At 44.0% G+C, this 19,526-nt stretch overlaps 1 protein-coding gene across 1 annotated transcript in view; it reads right to left on the bottom strand.

Moving 5' to 3' along the window:
- Nucleotides 1–1,046: 1,046 nt before the first annotated feature.
- The window catches only part of LOC138758134 (zinc finger protein 850-like), a 48,735-nt gene continuing 30,255 nt past the window's right edge, over nucleotides 1,047–19,526 (bottom strand). Inside the window, exon 5 of the mRNA XM_069926630.1 lies at nucleotides 1,047–7,453. Within this exon, the coding sequence (XP_069782731.1) occupies nucleotides 6,325–7,453 (1,129 nt within the window). The 3' untranslated portion in view covers nucleotides 1,047–6,324. The remainder of the gene's footprint in view (nucleotides 7,454–19,526) is intronic.

The following is a 19,526-nucleotide window of genomic DNA, read 5'->3' as shown; positions in this document are numbered from 1 at the left end:
TTCAGGGTAAGGGGTAGGCATCCAGTAACATAAATGTATTTACAGTCTGGCTGTAGTTTATTACCATCCGGTTCTTCTCCCCCAACTTTTATCACCAACACTTGAGCTCGCCGGGGGCGGTTGCTGGGCTATATGATGCCTTCCGTCAACAACCTCTGGGCTTTGATTTTAATGAAACGTCTGTCCTCCGGCTATATCTCCTGCTTTTGGTGGCTATAGGACTGCAATTCTCTGAAAGGTGCTCAAATAGCGGAGGGACCCAAAGGGTGGACAGCCCACACATACTGTCCAGCTTACTCTCATTGACTGGGCCAAATTCCTCGTTCTGCACTGTGATGGGGGCACAGAGCGTCAAATAGCATTGCTACACTTTACAGCTGACAATGGAAGTCTAACCACAGGATAACCGGCGCGCAGACTTTGGGCATTACCATGATTTTAAAATCCCTGCACTTCCTGCCCCGCACCCTTAAGCCTACCCGACAGTACCCACACATCTCTGCGGACTGGACTTTAGCTGCCAGAGATATTCAGCACTTTTTGGGAGACACCTTCAGTGCACAGCGCTTTACAGTTCCAGGTACAGGAGCAAGAGCGGGCAAGTCTGGCCATACCAGCCTTTATTGGGAAATCGGCAAAGAGCCAAGGGAGGAGTTAGGGAAGGTCAGGGAGGTTCAAACTGGCCAGTCCATATATATCAAGGTTTTATCCTTTACATTCCAGCCCCTAATTATTTTAATAGGCATTAATGGCTAATATTACAGATGCACAAAGTAATTATAGTAAGTATAAGATTAGAAATTAAAACTTTCAGCTTCCTATAAAAGACAGATTTTAGCAATAGGTTGGTTTAAATAGCCAGCCTTGCTTTTAATCCGCACTTACCGAACAAATCCTTTCTTGTCTGGAACTGTATCAGCAATTTTCCCCAGCAACCAAGAATTTGTTGGTGAAGAATCGTCCATGATAATTACAATATCTCTCCATACTAAGTTGTATTAGGTTTCAACCATTTTTGTCGCCGTTGTAATATCAAAAGATATTCTTTAATCCATCTTTTCCAAAATAAATCTGCAATGAATTGCACTTGTTTCCATCTGCGTCTTGCACAGATAGCTTCACTATGAAGCTGACTTGGAGGTGGCAAAGGTTTAGATTTATGAAGTAGGAGATGAAGTAAGTGCTTCAATGTCACAAATGAAGTAAGTGCTTCAATGAAGTAAGTGCTTCAATGTCACAAATAGACAGAAATTTTCGATATTGAACATCTATTTAAAATAGCTTCTATTTCACACAAAACTATCTGAAGACATATCACTGTGTAAATGGAGAATTGTCTTTCCATTTCATGAACTTGCACGTCTGGCTATCAATGACGTAAAAGATAAAATTCGGTTTTGAGTTGGAGTCAGTAAAACATCATCATCTTGAAATGATTCAAATAGAGCAAGGGGCAAGGGACTAATTTGAACTTGAGAATCACTGATAATGTTTGAAAGATATCTTTCCAAACTTTTTCTAAACTAGGGTAAGTCCAGAACATGTGAAAGAGTCATCACCAATTTTACATTTGTCACATAGAGGATTTATATCTGAATTAAAATTAGACAAGTTAACTTTAGACAGAAGTAAATTACAAAATTCTGCAGACTCCATGGTTGAAGTAAAAACACAAAATGCTGGAGATGCTCAGCAGGTCAAACAGCATTGTTTATATAGCAAAATCAAAGGTACATAACTGACGTTTCAGGCTTGAGCCCTTCAAGGATGTTTGCCTCAGGGAATTGCAGAAAGTCAGGGATCTGAGATGGGGAAAAATGTCTAACTTGCAAATATCTAACAAAATGAATTAAATTTTATCAAAGGAAGCAAATTTTTTTTGGAATAAAAAGGTCTTTAAAACTCTTAATACCCAATCTGTGCCAGTCATTAAAGACAGTATCTTGCAAAGAAGATTGAAAAAGATGATTAGGGCTGGCAAGAAAATGTTCTGCAATCCAAAAAACCTTTTAAATTGTGCCCATATTCTGAAATGATGTCTGATTATTGGATTATTGATTCATATGTATAAAGAGGATGATAAAAATGACCCTAGAATTGCCAATATAGAAGAAATTTTAGTAAACTTTAATTGCATTTCTACCCATGAAAGGCAGTCAATTAGATTATCAAAATGTAACAAAAGAAGCAAATTATGTAAATTGAGCACCCAATAATAAAATCTAAAATTAGGAAACACCAATACCTGTACACCATTCCTTTTAGCCTGTTAAAGAGGGGACATTTTCCTTACCATATGTAGGAATATATATGTGAATCAAAAAAGGACTTGGGAATGAAAATTGCTAGAGATTGGAAAGGATACAAAAACTTAGGTAAAATGTTTATTTTAATATAATTAATCCAATTAATTATGGAAATAGATAAAGGTGTCCATTTTGATAGCAGAAATTTGACCTGATTAAATAAAGTAGAAATTACTTCCTTAAAAAGATGCTTATAACTCCTAGTAATTGTAATACTGAGATAGGTAAATTGGTCCTTCACAATCTTAAAAGGAAAATTAGAGTTCCTTGCTATAGAACCATTTAAAGGTAAAAGATCACTTTTATGTAGATTCAAACCCAGAAGACAAAATAATATGAGAAATCCAAGCTAATTTGCTTGGTAAAGAAATATCTGGATTAGATTCAAAAATCAAAAGATCATCTGCATATAAAGCAACCTTGTGTTCAATGGCGTTCTTATGAATCCCAATAAAATCTCTACTTTCATGAAGAGCAATTGCAAGTCAAGAAGTAATGGTCTTAAAGGACAACCTGGACAAGAAACCCATTGAAGATTCAAAGGGTTGAATCTTCAAAGGGTTTTGACAGCTGAAAATTAGTAAGTATTGAGGCACAGTATCCAATATTATTTTTATTGGATTAAATTTTAGCAATAACCCAAAACTGAAATTGAATTTATATCAAAAGGAATTTGTGAAAGTTGCATTAGCAGATGCAAGAAAATGTATGGCAATAACGTGGAAATCTGATTCACATTTACATTTAGGTTTGGAAAGATGGCACGTGAAAATTCACAGTTGTACAGGTATCTCTTGCATAAATTAAATTAGATTACCTCTAATTTAATGAATAAATTTAATATTGTTTTTAAAAATTGGTGCTCATATTTACATATTGTACTTATAAATTTATATAAGGTTTCCCTAAACCTCGTGAAACCTCATTAACTCCTTGGAATAAATAAATAAATAAAGCTAAAAAAAAATTGAGGCTGTAGGACATAAATATTATAATTTAATCCATTGAATAAAACATGGTCCAAAATTAAATTTATCCAAAATGGCAAATAGATAACCCCTTTCCATCTGATCAAAAACTTTTTCTGCATCTAAAGAAAGGACACATGCTGGGGCAGGATTGAGAGGTAAATATAAAATGTTCAATAAACGATGTATATTAAAATAAGAATAATGATGTTTGTGATGAGGGGCGCACACAGACCACCTTTACAATGACCCTACGAGAGGCCCTACAAGGTCATTAGAGACAATGGTTCCACCTTATGTTACTGGCATATCTGGACAGTAACAAATCAGTTTCTGCTTCACCCCCGCGATACAGGGGCAGGCCACCTAAAGTAACAGACAATGGCCTGGTCGTAGGTTCTTGTGGGGGAGGGGGGTGGGGTGGCCGTGTAGCACCTAGCACATGGAGATGTGAACCAGACTGCAAAATGGCCGATGAACGGTGCAACCATGCGGACCTGGGGTAACACAGGCTGTCATTCCAGGTGACATTTGCACGGTGGGAACATAAGGAATTCTGGCAGGAATGCCGGCCAACCTGAGGTCGGCGCTCTAATGACACGGGCCCGACGTCAGCGCCATGAGCCTATATAAGCAGTAAATCAGTCTTCGACTTTGACTCCTCATGTGTGTATCTTCTTTCCACACTCGTCATAGCTCATAGCGCATACTCTACAGAGTAATAATTACTAATTTTCCCCAAAGAAAAAAATTCTTGATATAAAAAAATTAAACCTAAGTGAAAAATACAAAGTTTGCTGTGTAGGCATACAATATATGCATGTTCAGTAGAATCATGTCTCATTCCCACTATCAGCCAAAATGAAAAACATTCCCAGGTGCATAAACATTATAAATAAATAAATATCAAATCATTAGTAATTAAAAAGGAAAGATCCTTAAACTATAAATATCTAACATTTAACTTTTCAAACTCAATCATATGAACACTAGAACTTATTTTTGCTTATTATAACATTTTACCAGATTAAGTGCATATCCGTTATTTTAATGCTGACCGCATTTTACCGTGGTCCTAGAATAAACTAACTGCACAAACCTACTTTCCCCACTGTCGAATAATAAACTACATACATTATATCACTTGCAGTGTTAATAAATTAATAAGCAAGACAATTACTGCCAATGTTAATAAAATAAGATTAATACAATCTATTAAATCTTTAACATCAAATATAAAAAAATAAACTAAACAAAGTTAAAATGAAAAACCACATAATTATTAAATCAATTAATCCTTCAATTAACACAAGAAGAGTGGTCAGACTTCCCCCACTTGAAAAAAAAACTTTCCTTCAAGATAGAAAAAACTTCAGAAACAGACTATTAGTTCATATTAAACTTGCTGTTGGAACAGAATCAACCAAAACTTTGCAAGCTTCATCCACCGAATTTTAAAATTTGTGGCTGTCTTCCAAGGTGATCCACAGACCAGTTGGATACAACAAAGTGGGTCTAAATCCTTTCTTGTAAAGCTCAGTCATAACCTCTCTGTATTCTTTCCGCATCTCCATAACTTCATGGCAAAAATCTTCCACAAATTTAATTTGTCGACCCTGATCATTCAAATTTCTGATCCCACAAGCTTCACAAATAACATGATAGTTTTCTTGGTAATAATGAAAACAAAGAATTCCTGAACGTGAACATGTTCCGAGGTTGGCTTGGGAACCAGAGACCGATGTGCTCTGTCGAGCTCGGGCTTAGTAGCCAAAATCTTTTGTCCAAACTCCTCCATGAGTAGATTGGAGAAGTCAGATAACTGGCCTTTCTCAGTGTCTTCTTTTCAGCCCAGATCCAAATGTTTTGACATCTGCTCCTGTTCTCCAAATCAACCACCTTCCAGGCAAACTTGGGAGTTGGTGGCAGACCTTACTTCACATCAAGTTTCTAGTTTATCTATACGGTCAATAACAGACTTTCAAACCAACTTCCACAGTTTCCAAATACACAATTCTTGAAATCGTTTGTAAAACCTTTTCAAGTCTAGAATTAAACTCTCGTTGACCTTCTTTCACCATTGCGGTTATTTTTTGTGTTATCTCCTGTGTTTGCTTTTTCACCATGTCTGAGATAGCCTGCAGTCAGAGGGAACATAATTTTTTGCTGCTTTAGCTCCTCTGGTAGTCAACATCTCCAAAAGCAATGACATTAAATATTGAAGGGGATACATTTAAGCCAATTTGGTTAAAAATTAAAGATGATCGAGTGAGAAATGTTTGCAAGTTGGCAGGAGACAGCAGGTAGTCAGAGTGATGTTTCAATAATTCTACACTCTGCAAACTTTCTCACTGGTTTTTCAGCAGACTGTCCAACTGGGTAAAGCCCTTTCCATACTTGGAGCAGATGAATAGCCACTCCCCAGAGTGGACCCACTGGTGGGCACTTGAGGCAGGTGAAAGACCTCTTTCTAGTGTGGACCTGCAGGTGTCTCTTCAATTTGCTGGATTCACTGAACCTCTCACCAAAATCAAAGCAAAGGGCATCTCTCCTTTGTGCATCCATCGGTGTGTCTCAAGGGTGGACAACCCAGTGAAGGCCTTCTCACACTTGGAGCAGACAAATGGCTTTTTCCCCGGTGTGGCTCCTCTCAAGCCTCTGCAGGATGGAGATCTGGGTGAACCCCTCCCCACACTCAAGGCAGATGAATGGCCTCTCCCCAGTGTGGAGCAGCTGGTGGGTCTGCAGTTGGGAGGAATGGGTGAAGGCTTTCCTGTAGGGAGCAGGTGTAGGGCCTTTTTCCAGTGTGGACCGGCTGGTGGATCAGCAGGTTGGAGAACTGGGAAAATTCCTTTCTGCATTTGGGGCAGACAAATGGCCTCTCCCCAGAGTGGATCTCCTGGCGGGCCAGCAGGTGGGAGAACCAGGCGATCACCTTTCCGCACTGGGAGCATAAGAATAGCCTCTCCCTTGTGTGGACCCACTGGAGGTCAGCAAGGGGGGAGAACTGAGTGAAGCCCTTCCTGCACTAGGAGCAGACAAGTGGCCTGTCACTGCTGTGAATCCTCTGGTGGGATAGCAGGTTGGAGATCTAGGTGAAGACCTTGCTGCACTCGGGGCAGACAAACAGCTTTTCTGTGGTGTGGACCTACTGGTGCAACTACAGGTAGGAGGACTGGGCAAACCCCTTTGCCGTACTTGGAGCAGGAGAAGGGCGTCTCATCGGTGTGGACCCGTCGGTGTCGCTCAAGGTTGGAACTGTTGGTGAAGGTCTTCTCGCACTCAGGGCAGGCAAATGGCTTTTCCCCAGTGTGGACCCACTGGTGACTACGCAGGCTGGAGATCTGGGTGAAGCCCTTGCCGCACTCGGGGCAAACAAATGGCCTCTCGCCGGTGTGGACTCGCTGGTGCAACCGCAGGTAGGAGGACCGGCCAAACCCCTTGCCACACTCGGAGCAGGTGAATGGCTTTTCCCCAGTGTGGGCCCGCTGGTGCCGCTGCAGGCTGGAGGTATCAGTGAAGCCTTTGCCGCACTCGGAGCAAGAGAATGGCCTCTCGCCAGTGTGGACCCGCTGATGTATCGCAAGGCTTGACCTGTTGGTGAAAGTCTTCTCGCACTCGGGGCAGGCAAACGGCTTTTCCGAGGTGTGGACCCACTGATGAGTCAGCAGGTTGGAGATGTGGGTGAATCCTTTGCCACACTTGGGGCAGGTGAACGGCTTTTCTCCAGTGTGAATCCGCTGGTGCTTCTGCAGGCTGGAGGTGTCAGTGAAGCCTTTGCCACACTTGGGGCAGATGAAAGGCCTCTCTCCGGTGTGGACCCGCCGGTGTACCTCAAGGTTGTACCTGTTGGTGAAGGTCTTCTCACACTCAGGGCAGGTGAACGGCTTTTCCCCAGTGTGGACCCGCTGGTGGGTCAGCAGGTTGGAGATCTGGGTGAACCCCTTGCTGCACTCGGGGCAGGTGAAGGGCCTCTCCCCAGTGTGGACCCGCCGGTGTATCTCAAGGCTGGACAATCTGGTGAAGGCCTTCTCGCACTCTGGGCAGGTGAACAGCCTCTCCCCAGTGTGAATCCGCTGGTGGGTCAGCAGGTCGGAGGACTGAGTGAAGCCCTTCCCGCACTCTGGGCAAGTGAAGGGTCTCTCCCCGGTGTGGACTCGCTTGTGTCTCGTTAACTTACTCAACCATTTAAAGTTCTTCCCGCAGTCGGAGCACTGAAACGGGCTCATTGCTGTGGGGACGAGAGGCTGTGACCGGGGGATAAATCAAAGTAGTTCTGTCTGCCCCGGGGCGCACAGCGCGGGCTCAGCGCGATAGAGGGTCCCGGAGAACTGAGCAGCGGGTTAAATCAACACCAAGGACCCGGGGAGAAGCGTCCTCCAGCCGGGTGTTGCAAGCACCGGATCCAGGGTAGCCCTCCGTTCCGGGACCCGGTGCTGCGTTCTGCTCCCGGAGTCCTGGGACCCGATGCTGCGCTCTGCTCCCAGAGTCCCGGGAACTGATGGTGAATCGCCTTTGGTCCCCGACAAGCGCCTGACCCAGGAACACCTGCCGCCTGTAGAGGAAACACACACTGCGCATGTCTGTGCATGACTTCATGGGCTGCAGCACTACATCATCAGGCTGTCAAACGAGATGACGTTCCCTCCGCGCGACGTTCCCCTCCCGCGCTCCTTCAAGGTGCAGAACTCAGTCATCTGCTTGGACTTGGTTAACATGTGTTTCCTCATCACAAAGGTGTCAAACAATGTGAGGGAAGATCAGTAATTGTTCTGAGTTCTCATCGAATGTGGAGTTAAGACTGTTGGAAAGTTCTCATTTATTGCTTTCACACTGAATATTAATGGCCCCCTCTGGCCCGTCGTGTGTCTATATTTACCACATGTCATTGATGTGCCTGGAACATGGTTCTCATTTGTGCATGTTTCCCACTTGTCATTGATGGGCCAGGGACACGTGTCTCATGTGTCCATGTTTCCCACATGTCATTGATGGGCTTGGAACACGTGTCTCATGTGTCCATGTTTTCCACATGTCATTGATGGGCTTGGAACACGTGTCTCATTTGTCCATGTTTTGTACTTGTCATTAATGGGCCTGGAACACGTGTTTCATTTGTCCATGTTTCCCACATGTCATTGATGGGCCTGGAACTCTTATCTCATTTGTCCATGTTTCTCACATGTCATTGATGGGTCTAAAACACATGTCTCATGTGTCCATATTTCCCACATGTTATTGATGGACTTGGAACACATGTCTCATTTGTCCATGTTTCCCAACTCATTGATGGGCCTGGAACTCGTGTCTCATTTGTCCATGTTTCCCACATGTTATTGATGTGCCTGGAACACTGTCTCATTTGTCCATGTTTCCCACATGTCATTGATGGACCTGGAACATGTGTTTCATTTGTCCATGTTTCCCACATGTCATTGATGGGCCTGGAACACCTCATGTGTCCATATTTCCCACATGTTATTGGTGGGCCTGGAACAAGTGTCTCATTTGTCCATTATTCCCAAGTCATTGATGGGCCTGGAACATGTGTCTCATGTGTCCATATTTCCCACATGCTATTGGTGGGCCTGGAACACGAGTCTCAATCCCAGCAAATTTGGACGGAGTGAGGAAAAAAAATCATTGTTAAATAAACGCAGTAAAGTGTGCTGGGAATTTGAGAAGGTGGGGAAACAGGGAACTCAACCAGATCGGGGAGAGGAGGTGCTGGGCCGTTTTAAAGGAATGTGAACATTCTGGGGGTAAGGAAGCGTGGAGATTGGACTCCACCATCAACATCTCCAGCTGTGTCCGAGCCAACATTGGACCAGGATGATGTTAAACTTCACTTTCCCAATGCGCTCTCTCCTTTTTATCCATCACTGAAGCTGGACCCAGCCAACCCCTCACTGAGCACAACTTCACTGCTAACTTTCTGCAGTTTTCCTTTTAAAACCCTCAGCATGAACTCTGACGGTCTATTTTCCCCATTTTTGCCCAGTTTTATCCCAAACTCCCTTTTCCCTTCTTTATTCATCACCCTTCGCTGTTTGATTCCCACTTGTTCCATTCACTCTTACCTGCTTTATTCCCCTTCCCCAATTGCTGCTTTGTTCCTGGTGTCTCCTCCTCCCCCCGCCCACTGCTTAATTCCCCCCTTGTTCCCAGTCTCGCAGGGGCGGGATCCCTTTAAATCGCCGGGTTGGTGATTTACTGGGACTATGCCCCCCAGTTTAAAAGGTGCTGGAGGCACCTTTACCCAACTAATCGCATCTGGTTCCCAGAAGGGCTACCAGTTTATTGTTGCAGCTTAAAAGCACCTAGTGTCTCTGTGTCAAGAAAATTCTTCTTGCTTAGTTTATTAAATAACTAATGCAAGTGGTAAGATTCAAGCCTCTGCTTTATTAAGGGAGCATCCCACAGTGGTCCGGCGTCTGCACAAGTCTCTCCTGATGTAATGTTACAGAAGTTGGTCTTTTATAGGCTAGGTCTTTTTTCATATTTGACATGATCGTACGAGACAACAACTTTACAGAAAAAGATGTGTTTAACATGATCATGGGACCACACAAAGGTTGGTGATTAGAGAGCATTCTGTTCTTATCTAGCAGTTTGTTTGGACTTGTTTGTTCTTGGAAGACTCCTATTGACCCTGTGAGTCAGGGGTATCACCTTCAGGATAACAGTTTTGCAATAAAATGTTTTAGGCTGACTCATACTTTTTTTATTTAGTCCAACATTAATTCAATTTCTTCCACACTCTGCTCCTCCCCCACTCGAAAGTTTTTCCTGCCCTCAAGGCTGAGCTCAGAGACAAGCTGAGACAGGAACTGTCCCATCTGCACCAGCAGGGTAGGATACCCTATAGGATGAAAGCCAGAGCACCTGGCATATTTGTTCCATTGCCCACTCCTGCCCGGGGACCTAGAAAATTCTAGGGATCAATGTTTTAAAGGAACAGTCCATTTATACTAACGGGGAAATTTACATTTGGAGTGGCACAAGCCACAATTGTAGATGGGACAGCCAAAGGGGAACCAATGGTCCCCCCTCTCTCCACAGTATAGAACCTGCAACAAGTATGCTTTCTTTTCCATTCCTCTCTATTTCAACTCACAAGAGCAATTTGCAGTTTGGGACAAGACAAGTTTAATTTCCTGTACACAACCTATTCAATCTCTCCCAGAGGTGCACTTCACATGCTGATCTTCTCCCTCAGGAAGAGGGCTGGCTCATTAATGTGTAAGGTGTAGTGCCCCAGCCAGAATGTCCTGTTTTTGGGGATACACTGGTGTTCGGGCCAGAGATATTTCTGAGACTGCCAAGAATGAAACTTTGAATTTTGCCATCCCCTCAAATAAAGCACACCCAGAGCTTTGTGGGCCTCCTAGGTTATTGGCACTCCTGTTCGGCTCCGAATCATGAGTCCTTTACCGGCATCACCTATGGCTCCTAGAATGCTTCCACCAGCATTGTCTCCGCTTCATCCTCAACATTAATTGGAGCGACTTCATCTCCAACATCGAAGTACTCAAGATGGCAGAGGCCGACAGCATCGAATCCACGCTGCTGAAGATCAAATTGCGCTGGGTAGGTCACGTCTCCAGAATGGAGGACCATCGGCTTCCTAAGATCATGTAATATGGCGAGCTCTCCACTGGCCACCGAGACAGAGGTGCACCAAAGAAGAGGTACAAGGACTGCCTAAAGAAAGCTCTTGGTGCCTAGCACATTGACCTCCACCAATGGGCTGATATCGCCTTAAACCGTGCATCTTGGCGCCTCACAGTTCGGCAGGCAGCAACCTCCTTTGAAGACTGACAAAAGACAAAGGAGGAAAAACCCAACACCCAACCCCAACCAACCAATTTTCCCTTGCAACCGCTGCAACTGTGTCTGCCTGTCCCGCATCGGACTTGTCAGCCACAAACGAGCCTGCAGCTGACGTGGACATTACCCCTCCATAAATCTTTGTCCGCGAAGCCAAGCCAAAGAAGAAAGAAGAAGGTTATTGGCAGCAGCATAACCCCCATCTTATAGGGTCTCCCATAAGAAAGCCACATATTTACGGTGACCAGAACAACAGGCTGCTTTTGGCTCAGCAAAGCAAGCTGTTTAACAAGCACTGCCACCTGCACCCCTGCCAGGCAGGTGTTCATTTTAAATTACGGATCTCAGCCAATGAGGCGGTCGCCGAATGGAACCTCTGGCAGATGATCCAAGGGTGCAGAGTCCTTCTAGGGTTCTGGACAAAACCTCTGCCTGGAGCCACCAGTTGCTACAACCCATTTGATACCGGGACATTGGCCAATACTTTCCTCAGGCTCGCTTATTATTTTGCGCACCTGTAAAGTGACATTGAACAGTTTGTCGTGTATTATGCAAAAATATCTCAGCAAGGCCTGTTGCTACGGAAACATTATCACTGGACATTCTATCTTATCAAGCTTTTGTAATAGATTTTTTTTTAAATGGTACCCTTAGCTGTGGTATTTACTATGCATAATGTCTCCAAGCCATACTCGAGAAACTGAAAATTTATAGATACATAATCGCAGTCTGTGAATGCAAAGTTACAGTTTGTAAGTTGACCGGCATTGTTCACACCATGGTAGGAAACATTGTGATTGTGAAACAAAATATATACAGCATCACCCCAGAACTCCCATTAACAGAAAATCACCTCATGGGGTGGAGGCTGTGGGAACCTTTATTTAAAAACACTAAATTAGCTAACTCTCTGTATTGACCTCTCCTGGCTATCGTTACAGGGATCCAACACAGGCAATTGGGGCACCCGATGAAAGAGAAAGCAAGCGGGAATGGCATCCTGGTGTCAAATGTCAGCTCAGAAAAATGGGCGCCCAGGTATGCCTGCCCCCTGCCTCACCACGGGATAGTATGATAACAGGCATCTGCGTCTGTGCATAGGGAGTGACCAAGCGTGAGGCACGGGATGTGCAAGCCATGCGAGGGCTCTGGCTCCTGATGGATGACCTTGCACTAGCTGCTTTCAGGTGCATTCTCCACTAAGAATACGCCTGCAGAAGCGGATACAGACCTGTAGAATGGTCGTTCAGGTGGCAGCCCTGAAAGTGCGGCGCTACCCACTTGAAAGGGACAGCTGCATGAGAGGTGCCTCGGAGTGCACTCCGGCTCATGTTGGCGCAGGGGCAGCCGGCGCAGGACATTGGGGCAGGGGCGGCCGGTGCGGGACATCAGGGCAGGGGCAGCGGGGCTGTCAGGCACAGGAAGGGAGGGAGGGGGGCAGTCAGGCGCAGAGAGTTGGGTCGCTGGCTGAATGTCACCAGCCCACCCCTTAGCAGCCACTTTCAGTCGGCTGCATTCAGGTGCATCGGGGACTTCAGAGATTTGGAGATTATCTCTCCCGGAGGAGGGTTGCTGAGTGTGCCTCGGAGGCGCGTCCCACTCTTTCAGGTGGTTACCCCGACAGGCGCATATGGGTAGAATATGCGGCTTTACATCAGGGTATTCTGGCCACCTGAAAGAACCTACTGCCTGCTCGCAGGTGTTGGTGATAAGGATGCTCATATTTACCAGCCAAGCCAGAGAAACCAGGCATATGAGTCGGTGACCAAACAAATTCCTTTTACTACCCTCTCCTCTGACACTGGGGAGCAGTTCAAACTGCACCCTGCTCCATCGGTAACACAGTTCGGGGGTGGGGGGCTGGTGAGGTGTTGTCATTGAATTTGACTATGTCCCATGTCCAGTATTCAGAAGGCACTAGTGTATATATTGACGCACTTGATTAGTGATTTTTTAAAACAGATCTTTTCTGATTTGACTTTTAACATATACTTAGAGTTATTGATTGCCTCATGATTGGTGAGTGCTGTGACCTCTGAGGGGTGGATTGTATTAGTGCATTATTGTATTATTAGTTGTGGCTGTCAAATGACAGCTCTTCCCCCTACCTAGTTGAAGGACATACCAGCTGCCAATCAAGGTTGGGGCACTCCTTGCTGTTGGACTCGTGTAAATTACACAGACTGGACTCTCCAGCCTGCCTGTACTTGGCCTTGGGCTATTGGCTGTTGGAATTGGATTAACCCTCCTGGCACTGAGTCATTGGTTCCTGCTAATGACCTGGTCTGGACCCTTCAGCACAATAAAGGTGCCATGTGTTGTTTGGTTTCCCTCTTTGCTAGCTAGCTTGGGACCACCCTGCTTCATTCCAGGCCTAGAAATGTGGGAGGGTGCTGGAGAAATTGTTGGTAAGATGTGCAGTGTTAAAAGTGTTCAGAGCTTTTAATTAGTGTCTCTTGTAGCACAAGAGGTGGTGGTGATTTTTCCTTGAACATTTTATGTACCAGTTCATTATATCTCTGTGTGTATTTGTTCCCACTGTATTTTCTCCGTTTGTTATTAATTGTCCACTATTACATTCCCACAGCTGCTGTAAACTCTGTGTGTGTGTGTGTGTGTGTGTGTGTGTGTGTGTGTGTGTGTGTGCATCTGTTACAATTTCCCACACTTGCCTTCTGTAAATAAAATCCTTCCCTTCCAAAACTGTGTCTGGAGTCCTTGACATTTAGACCTACCAAAGCTGTTTCCTCACTCACAATGACAGTGTTCCAGGCCAATCAATGACATGGGAATCATGGACAAATGAAATATGTATTTCAGGCAAACCAATGATATGGTAACATGGACACATGAGACACGCAGTCCAGGCCAATCAGTGACATGTGTTCCAGACCCATGAATAACATGTGGGAAACATGGACAAAAGTTCATGCCCTGGTCAGAGGGGAACGTTAATATTCAGTGTGGAAGCAATAAATGAAAACTATCCAACAGTCCTAAGTCCACATTTGATGAGAACTCATAACAATTAGTGATCTTCACTCACATTGTTTGAATTCTTTGTGATGAGGAAGCTCATGTTAAACAAATCCAGGCAGATGCTGGAGCTCTGTGCCTTTAAGGGGTGTGGGACAGGAACATTGCACTGGGACAATGTCAACACATTCAACAATCTGATGACGCGGTGCTGCAGCCCATGCATCCCGATTAAGGAGCTCTTGAGGGAATAGAACGCAGCACCAGATCCCAGCGGGTGGATGCTTGTCCCTGGCCCTAGTCCCAGCCTCAGTGTTGATTGAACCTGCGGCCCAGTTCTCCAGGAGTCTCCCATTGGCTGAAGCTGTGCTGTGTGCTCCGGGGCAGGACTGCATTGGTCATACCTTCTCGTCCCACAGCGATGAAGCCACTTCAGTGCTCCAACAGCAGAAAGAACATTAAATAGTCATGTCAGTTAAGGATCCATCAGCGTGTTGTGATGGATTAAATATTTTATATGTTTTTGAAGGAGATAGATTGTGGGGGTAGTGTAGGTCACAAACACTTTACAAAATAGATCTCACGTAAAATGCGAGCTCTGCTCAAACCAGACACTTCGTGCCCCGAGCCTTTTGTAAAGATAATGGAAACTGCTGAGAACTTCACAAGTAAGTGTTAATTGGACATGCTGTGGAGTAATGGATTATTGCTCTGAAAGCAACAGATGAATGGACTCAGAAGTTTGGGTCCAGAGCCGCAATCTGTCTGGATGCAGTTTGCTGTTCTAAGAAGGTCATATGGTTTTGCAAGCAGAGAGAGAGAGAGAGAGAGAGAGAGAGAGAGAGAGGAGACCAAATGAACTTTCTCTAGAGAGAGATTTGGCAACTTCTTTAAAATCCTTATGGTCCATACAAGAGAAAATGGCTGGCTGGAGTGTTTCACCTGAAATAAGGGAAAGAAAAAGGATCTCTATTGTGACCTGCAGAAGAGGTTATCATTTGGAAAACCCTGATGGGGCAAGTTTCTTCGGTAAGACATTCCAGTAACTGATGAAAGTAAATTAGTTTGTGTGTGTCCAACGAGCAATGAATCTCTCTCTGAAAACTGACAAGAACCTTCCTGAGCTGTAACCATTTAACCATTTCCACCAGAGCCTGGTGAAAATTCATAAATGTTGAATTCTATGCACAGTATAAGAATTACCTGATACCGGTGAACTTGGAGGAGTAAGAAGTGAGATTGGACTATGAATCAAAGAAATTTTCTGAACTTACACACACATTACACTTAGAATGTTGGCCTTCATATCAAGAGGGTTTGAGTATAGGAACAAGGATACCTTACTGCAGCTGTACAGGGCCTTGGTGAGACCCCACCTGGAGTATTGTGTGCAGTTTTGGTCACCTTATCTAAGGAAGGATGTTCTTGCAATGGAGGGAGTGCAGAGGCGATTCACCAGGCTGATACCTGGAATGGCAGGAATGACTTATGAGGAAAGATTGCGCAAATTGGGATTGTACTTGCTGGAGTTTAGAAGATTGAGAGGGGATCTCATAGAGACGTATAAAATTCTGGCAGGACTGGACAGAATGGATGCAGATGGGATGTTTCCAATGATGGGAAAATCCAGAACCCGGGGCCATGGTTTGAAGATAATAGGCAAACCATTTAGGACCGAGATGAGGAGGAATTTCTTTACCCAGAGGGTGGTGAATCTGTGGAATTCATTGCCACAGAGGGCAGTAGAGGCAGGTTCATTAAATATATTTAAGAGGGAATTAGATCTATTTCTTCAGTATAAGGGTATTAAAGGTTACGGAGAGAAGGCGTGGACGGGGTACTAAACTTTAAGATCAGCCGTGATCTCGTTGAATGGTGGAACAGGCTCGAAGGGTCGAATGACCTACTCCTGCTCCTATCTTCTATGTTTCTATGTTTCTAATTAGAAGGGGGTTAAGTTCATAGTTATGTTAAATTTTGAAACTGGTTTTTATGTTTAAAGAAAATTAAAAACTACTTTTGTTTAAGTAACCATTTGTCTTGGTGAATTTCTATTGCTGTTGGGTTTTGGGGTCCTCTGGTCCTTTAACATTGTCCACACCGGAGAGAGGCCCTTCACCTGCCCTGAGTGTGAGAAGGCCTTCACCAGGTTGTCTAGCATTTTTTTTTGGAAAATTTTATTTCATAGTTTTACAAAATGTAAATGAAATACAACAGATAAAAAAAACTACAAACACCTCCCCCCCCCAACTAAACTAAAAAAAAACAAAAAGAATCACCCCTCCCTGGAGCCTTAAAAAAAGGTATTAAATATAAACTGTTTGGTGTTCCAACTCTACATTTATTTAAGTTCGATAGACATACGTTCTAAATATAAACCCCACATATCAACAAAAAATAATTATTTTGAAAATTATGTTATTTTTTCTAAATATAAGCAAGACTGTAATTCATCATGCCATCTTTGTAAACTCAATTGTACATCATTCTTCCATGTAAGAGCTATACATTTTCTCGCTACTGCTAGCCCTAATCGTAGAAAAGCTAAATACAGTTGTGAGAGATGAGTAAACTTGACATGAAAATATGAAAGATGGGGAAACTAGTACAGACACATGGAGTGATGGATTAAACCAGTATGAACAGGCTAAGCATGGAAATTAGGATGCAGGAAGCAGAGTCAGCCTGTGTAAGATAAGAACCTTCTAGTCCTTTCGACAGGATCAGTGAGCCCACTGTATGAATAAGATAAGGAGAGGCAAGGAATAATAGAATGTAGAGAGGTAGTCTGGGTGAGATAAGGGTCTCCTAGCCCTAGACAGAAGTGCCAAGTTCTACATATTTAATTAGTAAGCCTTACACGGATGTACCAAGTTATACATATTAAATTAGTAAACCCTAGACAGGATTAGCGAACTCTGCATATGAAGAGACTGTAGCTCTGAGAGTAGCAAAGGTGTGAATGGGGACAAGGGCAGGGTTGTGAATAAGGACAATGAGGATAATGACATGAAGGGACACCGACAGGATACCCCCTGGTCCTCCAAGTCACAGAACAGCATGTAGGCAGGTAGGATTGCCTAATGCCAAACCCATCCAGGAGGCAGAAGAATGCAAGGGGGAGAGTATTACTATACTGAAATTCACTGTATAAAAGTTGGGTGAGCCCCAGTGTGTGTGTGTATTCCCAGGGTAAGGGGAAGCACCCAACTTTGCATTGTTGTTATAATAAATGTTCTTTGTTCTCAATTTTTGTCTCGAGCAATTTCTGTTAAGGTACTTCTATTTCTAACACAGTTTAATAATTTGTGACTCTACAAATAGTACATTCATATAACCTAATAAACACATTGGATTCAATTGCACGTCTATTTTGAACAAATCTCTCAAAAACTTTACAACTTCCTCCCAAAAGGGTTTAACTTACTTACATAACCAAACTGAATGTATAAACGTACCTCTTTGCTTTCCACATCTAAAACACAAATCTGTAAAACTAAATCCATATTTCTTTAATTTTTCAGGAGTTAAATATAATTGATGTAAAAAATTATAATTAACCATATTATCTTTTTCTTTGGCTTGGCTTCGCGGACGAAGATTTATGGAGGGGGTAAAAAGTCCACGTCAGCTGCAGGCTCGTTTGTGGCTGACAAGTCCGATGCGGGACAGGCAGACACGATTGCAGCGGTTGCAAGGGAAAATTGGTTGGTTGGGGTTGGGTGTTTGGTTTTTCCTCCTTTGCCTTTTGTCAGTGAGGTGGGCTCTGCGGTTTTCTTCAAAGGAGGTTGCTGCCCGCCAAACTGTGAGGCGCCAAGATGCACGGTTTGAGGCGTTATCAGCCCACTGGCGGTGGTCAATGTGGCAGGCACCAAGAGATTTCTTTAGGCAGTCCTTGTACCTTTTCTTTGGTGCACCTCTGTCACGGTGGCCAGTGGAGAGCTCGCCATATAACACGATCTTGGGAAGGCGATGGTCCTCCATTCTGGAGACGTGACTGTTGGAATCTAGGGGTTAAAACAGTATGAAATAAATGATTAATTAATAAGTGTATATTTACTGCATGGTTCAGGGAAAAAGGAATGTGATTAAGTGGCAATCACAGCATGGAGCAAAGTTGGCTGAACAAAATTGTCTCTCCAAAATACAGGGAGAGGAAATGCATAAAACGATTTAGGAGGAATGCTCAAACTAAATGAGGTGGTGAGTAGCACAGGAGACACAGGCCAGATCAGAACAAAGAATGGCCTGTAAGAAACAAAGGGAATGGAAAACAAGTCTAGGAGGAAGATTAAGGCAGGAGGAGGTGTTAAAGAGAACAGCAGAAATTGGCAGGACAAGAACAGAATGGTGATTAGAGATATCTGGGGATGAATTAATTTCTGATCAACACAACGGGATAGTCTGGCCTGGAGGATTAAGATGGGAGTGCTACACCCCAGATATCTGCAAAACAGGAGATGACTTGTGATAACCCTTATGCAAAAAGATCTAGCAAAGGAAGACAACTTTTGTTCTGTATGATAATGAAATCTAGCAAAGGAAGACAACTTTTGTTCTGTATGATAATGAAATCTAGCAAAGGAAGCCAACTTTTGTTCTGTATGATAAGGTTGACCTATATAAACTGAACCAACTGGACAATAGGGGTCAGTCTTGGGGAGTAGCTCACTGTGCAGGTGACCTATGAACTAATGAGTGACCCAGAGCTCTGTTAAGTTTTATTCTTGTGCTGTGTAATAAATTGACTGTTGAACCGAATACCTTCTCCTATCACTTCATTCAAAGAACGCGCTGGACTCAGACTACACATAGACTAAATTAAGAGTAAGTTAAAGCCAGAGTCCGACATGACCCATCCAGCGCAGCTGGATCTTCAGCAGCGTGGACTCGATGCTGTCGACCTCTGACACACATTAATTAACTTTGTAACACTATCAAAACACATATTTGACCATTCCAAAGTAACCAATCTGCCATAATACCATGTCCTGTAAGGACATCAGGACATTACCATGGCTGTGCAGGAGGGAGTTATCAGACCAGCAGCCTCTCCCTTCAATAGCCAAGCCTGGCCAGTCCCCAAGAAAGATGGCACCTGGAGGATGACTGTAGATTACAGGCAACTAAACAAAGTTGCTCCCCAGCTGTCCCAGACGTTGTCACTTTAGTGGAAGACATTGCTTCCCGACCAGATAAGCCCTGGTATGCCAGTGGTCGACCTGGTCAATGCATTCTTTTCCATCCCCCAACATAACGACTCCCAAGACCAGTTTGCATTGACTTGGGACGTATAACAATACTTTTTTGTAGACTCCCTCAGGGCTACCTCCACAGCTCCCCGCCACCACCACCTGATCTGTCACAACCTAATAGCCCAAGATTGACGATAGACTCCCCCCCCCCCCCCCCAGGTGTCGATTGCACACTTATATTTGATGACATG

The sequence above is a fragment of the Narcine bancroftii genome, chromosome 3, assembly GCF_036971445.1.
Source record: "Narcine bancroftii isolate sNarBan1 chromosome 3, sNarBan1.hap1, whole genome shotgun sequence".
NCBI lineage: Eukaryota > Metazoa > Chordata > Chondrichthyes > Torpediniformes > Narcinidae > Narcine > Narcine bancroftii.
The sequence above is the reverse complement of the archived record's forward strand: the minus strand, read 5'-3'. Positions and strand labels throughout refer to the sequence as shown.